This window comes from Aphelocoma coerulescens, chromosome 27, assembly GCF_041296385.1.
Source record: "Aphelocoma coerulescens isolate FSJ_1873_10779 chromosome 27, UR_Acoe_1.0, whole genome shotgun sequence".
NCBI classification, from domain to species: Eukaryota; Metazoa; Chordata; class Aves; order Passeriformes; family Corvidae; genus Aphelocoma; species Aphelocoma coerulescens.
Window position 1 is genome coordinate 4,693,493 of NC_091040.1, and position 5,924 is coordinate 4,699,416.

At 55.4% G+C, this 5,924-nt stretch overlaps 1 protein-coding gene across 1 annotated transcript; it reads right to left on the reverse strand.

Moving 5' to 3' along the window:
• Window positions 1-396: 396 nt before the first annotated feature.
• On the reverse strand, window positions 397-4,458 carry LOC138099217 (feather keratin 1-like). The gene is made up of 3 exons (XM_068996339.1): window positions 4,440-4,458; window positions 1,073-1,116; window positions 397-723 (listed from the first exon to the last, which is right to left on the reverse strand). The coding sequence occupies exons 1-3, from the start codon at window positions 4,456-4,458 to the stop codon at window positions 397-399; spliced, it is 390 nt and encodes a 129-aa protein (XP_068852440.1).
• Between the last annotated feature and the right edge of the window lie 1,466 nt (window positions 4,459-5,924).

The window sequence follows — 5,924 nt, forward strand, 5'->3', positions numbered from 1 at the left end:
TTAATGAGACAAAAGACAGAAATTAGGTTGTTCTGTCTGGAGGTCCCAGTGCAGAGAGCACAAGGGACAGAAGGGAATCTGTGCCCCAGGAGGTGTCCCTCTGCCTGATCCAGAGAGGGAGCAGAGCCAGCAGCTCCTCGCCAGGCTGGCTGAGTGCAGCTCACAGCCCAGGGGAGCACAAGGCAACAAGGACACAGGAGGGAAAGCAGAGAGTGACAGAGGGCACAGGCAGGGATGGGCCGTGCTTCCCGAGAGCCCAGGCTGGCCCTGTCCTTCTGCAAGGCATGGGCTGGGTTGGCTCAGTCCCTCAGGAAGCAACAAGCCGATGCTGCGTCCCCAGGGCGCTTCCACCCTGTGCATCCCTGGGTTCCTTCCCCAGGGCCATCACCAGCAGCTTTAGCAGGGGAGACCCCTCATGCCACAGAGGCCACTGCCCAAGCCTGAGAGGCCAAAGCCCCCGGAGCTGATGGACACTCCACCAGAGCTGAGGATGCTGCCAACAGCAGCCGAGGTGGAGGATCCCACCACGGTGTTCTGTGGGAAGGAGCTGAGGATGGGCCCGGGCAGGGTCACCACCACAGGAGAGGGTTCGATGATGACGGTGGAGTCCTGGCACTGCCGGACACAGGGCTCATTGCAGCTGTTGGCCAGCGGGGTGGGGCCGCAGGGCTGGCAGGGCCGGCACGGGGTGAGGCAGGACATGTCTTGGGGCTGCAGGTGCACCTGGCAGACAGGACATTGAGGAGCAGACCATGAGAGGTGTTTGAAGAGCAGCCTGTCACCATACCATGACTCAAGCCAAGATGGAGACGAGAGCTGGAAATGCAGGGATGCCCACAGTTTTTCCACATTTAGCCCATAAGTTCCCTGCCAAGAGCAACCAGTCTCAGATGCCTAGACCATCACTCACTTCAGCAAACCACCAGCCTCCCTCCACATGGCACTGTCTCACATTTCGCTTCTCAGAGAGAGCAGTCCCATGATGCAGCATAGGACCGAGTGACAGGTATGCACTGGAAAATAGGAGGAGGAAGAGGAAAAGGAGAGAGAGGAGAAAAGTGACCCAACTCACCTTGTTCTCAAGCAGACTGAGGCAAGAGGAGTGGATGAGAGTGTGAGGAGGACAAGAGCTCTCTCTTATACCGTCCCTGCACTGCCCTAGGCCCACAGTCACTGCACAAGGGTAGTAATTTTCCTACAGACTCACCTCCAAAGCAAAATATCCTCCCTAATGCCACAGGCTGTGCTTTTATTTCCATCAACATGGCCATTTCTTTTCCTCATTCCTGACATGATCATTATGCGTCCAAACATCCTTTCAAGTATCGAGATGAAAGGCTGAAGGATTTCCCAGGCAGGGATACATCAGTACAGGCAGAAGATGTGCTGGAGGGGTCTCTGGAAGAAAGGGATCGTGGGACCAGGGAACAATGGTAACATTGATTTCCACCTTCTTTTGCAGGCAGTAAGGCCCTGCTGAGGGCAAGGTGTGTAGTGGCTGGCTGGAGCTGCAGGCTTGGCTACAGCCCAATGCTGGAGATGTTTTCTCTGTGCATGGATGGAGCTGCACTTGCTGGAGGGGAATTCAGCCCTGCCTGGAACAAAGCCTGCAGACATCACACCCTCCTGCCTTGGCCTCACACCAAAAGGCTGACACACGCCCAAGCCAATATTAGAGAGTGACTTGTCACTGGTAGGGAGAGTCTCTCCCTGGAAATTTGCCTACTGAAGGCATTCCCTTGTCCTCCTGGGACGCATCCCAGCTGCCTCCATGTCTGCAGGGCAGGGAAGTGCAGTGCTCCTTGATGTAGCCTGTATTTGTATGCAGGGCCTTCTTGAGCACATCTCCCTATGTTCAGAGTCTCCTCTTGCTTTCCTGTGTTTTTCCTGGACCTTTCTTATTCCTTGACCACAGGGTGCCTAATCTGCTGCCAGCTTTTCTGATTTCTTTTGCATTTCACAGGTGCCTCCATGCTATCTGACCTGCCTGACTAGGTGTAAGTTTTTTGACATCCAGGGGCTGTACACTGCTACTCATTTCCTCCCTGACACCAGCTCTTCCTCTCCACTTTCTTTGGTGTGACAGCCAAGGCTGCCCTTGATTCCAGCGTTCACTTCAAGTTCTTCCTTCTCAGGGGCAGCTGTGCATCACTGTTTTTTCCCCATGACAGACTCCATGGGACTGGAAGGAACCTCTGGCGGTCACATAGTGCAACCGCCCCTCTGCACAGCATGATCAGCCCTTGGAGGATGCTCAGGGCCAAGACCTGCCAAGCTCTGAACTCCTACAAGCATGAACAATCCTCAACCTGCCTGTGTCAACCACAGGCAAGTTCTTTACCACCCTCACACTAACAACATCTTTTCTTATGTTTCCCTGGAATTTCCCATATTTCCAGTGTGCCTATTTCCCCTTGTCCCCTCTCTGGAGAGGATTCAGGAGAGCCTGGCTCTGTGTTCTGGACTCCTCCCACAGCTCTTTTAGCCATTGCTGAGCAGTGTGCCTGGATGCCCCCTCTCCTCTGGGGCGGACAACCTCACCCCATGCAGCCCCTTCTGTCCCAGGGGCTCCAGTCATGGGCACCGAGGCCCTTTGCTGGACCTGCACCAGTATGACTGTGCCTCTCTCATACTGGGCAACTGTTCTATGTGGCAGCTGATTTCTCAGCACTGTGGAGCAGAGGAGAGGGGTCACATTCCATCTCTCTCATTCTTGGAGAGCAAACCCCTTCCTAATGCAGCATTGGATGCTGTCGGGTGCCAGTTCCACAAAGGCCCGGAGCTGTGTTGTGATGCCCTGCAGGACCCCCTTCCTGTACTGCAAAGTTCTTTGGCTTCCCCAGCCCATGGTAGGGCAGGAGTTTCTCCCTCCAGCCTTGCAGGACTTTGCCCAAAGGGGTTAAGCAGTGCTGGCCCAAGTCTGGGCCGAGCAGTGCACCAAGAGTGAGTCTCTGCCAGCTGCACTTCATCCCACTCATCACAACCCTTGGAGACCTGCAGCAAAGCCAGATTTCAGTCATGGCCTTCTGGAAGTCAGGATGCATCGTCTTTCTCCCTGACCTCAGCTGCATTCCCTGACTGCTGGCACTAGCCAAAGGGTGTTTGGAGGTGTTTTCACTGACAACAAGACTCGTGTGTCCATCACCAGGTTGCACACATTCATGTCAGTTCAGTCTGTTTAAAAGTTCCTACAGCTGATCCTTCTCCTCTGCTGTGGGGAAGTTTTCCCCACCGCTATTTCTGAGGAATATCAGGAGCCTGAGCCTGTGAGAAGAAATGTTGCCAGTGAAGACCAAAGGCCAGAAGCCCTGGGGAGCCTTCCCCTTTCCCATAACCCCTGTCCCCAGCAAAGCTGCCCCAGTCAGCCTTGGCTCAAGCCTCCCTTTTGCTGCTGCCCTGTGTGGAAGATCTTCTTGTTGTTTCCCACCACCAGCTTTGCTGATTCTGCTCCAGGTGGGCCTTGGCTTTCCTAAACCCAACCCTGGAATACTGGGACAGCCCAGCTAATGTTCTGCATCAGCAAAGGGCATCAGGACGAAGGGAGAGGAAAGCATTTCCGTGGAGAAGCAGTGGCCAGTGGGCATTGGAGTGAGGTGAGAGCGGGGAGAGAGCAGCAGGCAGGACGTGGTGCCAGGAGAGGAGCCTCTGGATGCTCTGCTGCTCTGTGCGGGGCAGGGCAGAGCTGGGCCTGTCCCCGCAGAGGCAGCTGCCAACAGTGGCAAGGCACTGCCCCCAGCCCACATCCCCTGCCTGCACAGGACCCTCTGGCACGGGGGGCACATGCTGTGCCTGCATGGACACGCTCTGACCGCGGGTATCCTCAGGCCTCGCATGGCACACGTGAAAGGAGCTGCAACACAGAGCAAGCATGTGAGAAATGAGGAAACGAAATGGCAGTGTTTATGGAAATCGAACCACAACGTGTGGCGTTAGGGAGGATCTTTTTCTTTGGAGGTGAATATGTTGGAAAATTACTGTCCTTGTGCAGCGCCTGTGGGCCTGGGGCGGTGCAGGAGCAGTATAAAAGGGGCACCTTCTCCTCGCTCTCTCATCCACTCCTCTCACCTCCATCTCCTTGGGATCAAGGTGAGTCTGAAGCCCTTTCTTTTCTTCCTCCTTTGAGCTTTCTGATCCCATTCTTTGCTTTAATCCCATGTGGGTTCTTGAGAACTGCTTGTCATGGGAGAGGGAAGGGGCAGAAGTTGTGCATGGAGAGAGGCTGGGTTTTGGCTGAAGTTTCTCCTGAGTTGTGGAGGAGCCCCTGGGCTTTGTCATTCTTAGGGGGGTTCTTCAGGGCTGAGAAGGAGATGAGGCTGTTGGGCCTCTTTAAACAATGTGGTGCAATTGTCCACTTCTGGTTTTTCTCCATCATGATGTAGCAACAGACTCCTCTCACTCAGCCCTTCGCTCTGCTTCCCACTTCTCTCTCTGCCAGGCAGACCTGCAGCCCCAAGACATGTCCTGCTTCACCCCGTGCCGGCCCTGCCAGCCCTGCGGCCCCACCCCGCTGGCCAACAGCTGCAATCAGCCCTGTGTCCAGCAGTGCCAGGACTCCACCGTCGCCATCCAGCCCTCCCCAGTTGTGGTGACCCTGCCCGGGCCCATCCTCAGCTCCTTCCCACAGAACACCGCCGTGGGATCCTCCACCTCAGCTGCTGTTGGCAGCATCCTCAGCTCTCAGGGAGTGCCCATCAGCTCGGGGGGCTTTGGACTCTCAGGCTTGGGCAGTGGCCTCTGTGGCACGAGGGGCTTCCCCTGCTAAAGCTGCTCCCGGCATGGGAGCGTCCACTTGGATCCCCCTCTTTTCCATCTCTTGATTTATTAAAGTTCTGCTGCATCCCAGTCCATGCCTCTGTGTCATCCTTTGCCCTGCACAGCTCACCCTACTTGTCCAGTGAGGGAGGTGTTGCTGTGTGGTTCTGGGAGGGCGTTGTTGGAAGTGGCATTGCCATGGTTGTCAACATTGCATTCACTATGTTAACACAGCATTGATTACTCATATTAAGTGTGACCTTTCTAAATTCCTCTGCCTCTCTGTACCTCCAAGAATTACCTGATGCCATTCAGCGACCATTCAGATACTCCAGGAATTCTTTTAGTTCTCCCATCAAAGCCTTCCTTCTCTTCTCTGTTGTCAGCACAGCCTGTGTCCTCAGTCTCTCATCCACAAGTAAATGTTCCAGCCCACTCACTAACCTGCCCAATCTTCACGTAGTTCACTTCCCTTGCTGGAGATATTTTTGTGTTACAGTCCAGTAGGCAGCACAGCATGCTTGATGCCATCTGGGGAGTGCTGAGCAGAGTGGGATCTTTGCTCCCATGGATATCCTGTTGACAGTCGCGCTCTGATAGCCCAGGATGTTGATGACAGTCCTTGGTGTCCAGGAACACTCCTGGCAGTTCCTCCTGTTTTGATGGTGTTACCACAGAAGCACCTCACCTGGGCCCTGCTTTTCAGAGGCTGAAGCATGTGACAGGGTTGGCTACTACAAAGCCAACTCCACCGTGGCCATCCAGCCCTCTCCTGTGGTGGTGACCCTGCCCGAGCCCATCCTCAGCTCCTTCCCACAGAACACCGCCGTGGGATCCTCCACCTCGGCTGCTGTTGGCAGCATCCTCAGCTCTCAGGGAGTGTCCATCAGCTCCGGGGGCTTTGGCCTCTCAGGCTTGGGCAGTGGCCTCTGTGGCATGAGGGGCCTCCGCTGCTAAAGCTGCTCCCTGCCCTGGAGCCTCCACCTGGATCTCCCTCTTTTCCCTCTTTTGACCCATTAAATTCTGCTGCATTCCAGCCCATGCCTTTGTGTCATCCTTTGCCCTGCAGACCCTCTCCCAAAGCAGAGAGGCTGCCCTGGGGTGTTTCTGGGAGGGGGTTGTTGGGGCTGGTTTTGCACTGGCTGGCAACACAGGCTGGCATTGGCTGTGCT

What these genes read in the sequence shown, in the direction of transcription:
- LOC138099217 (XM_068996339.1), bottom strand. An exon ending in TCAGTCTGCTTGAGAACAAG is followed by an intron (nt 724 to 1,072) that starts GTGAGTTGGGTC and finishes CCTGTCTGCCAG; the next exon opens with GTGCACCTGCAGCCCCAAGA.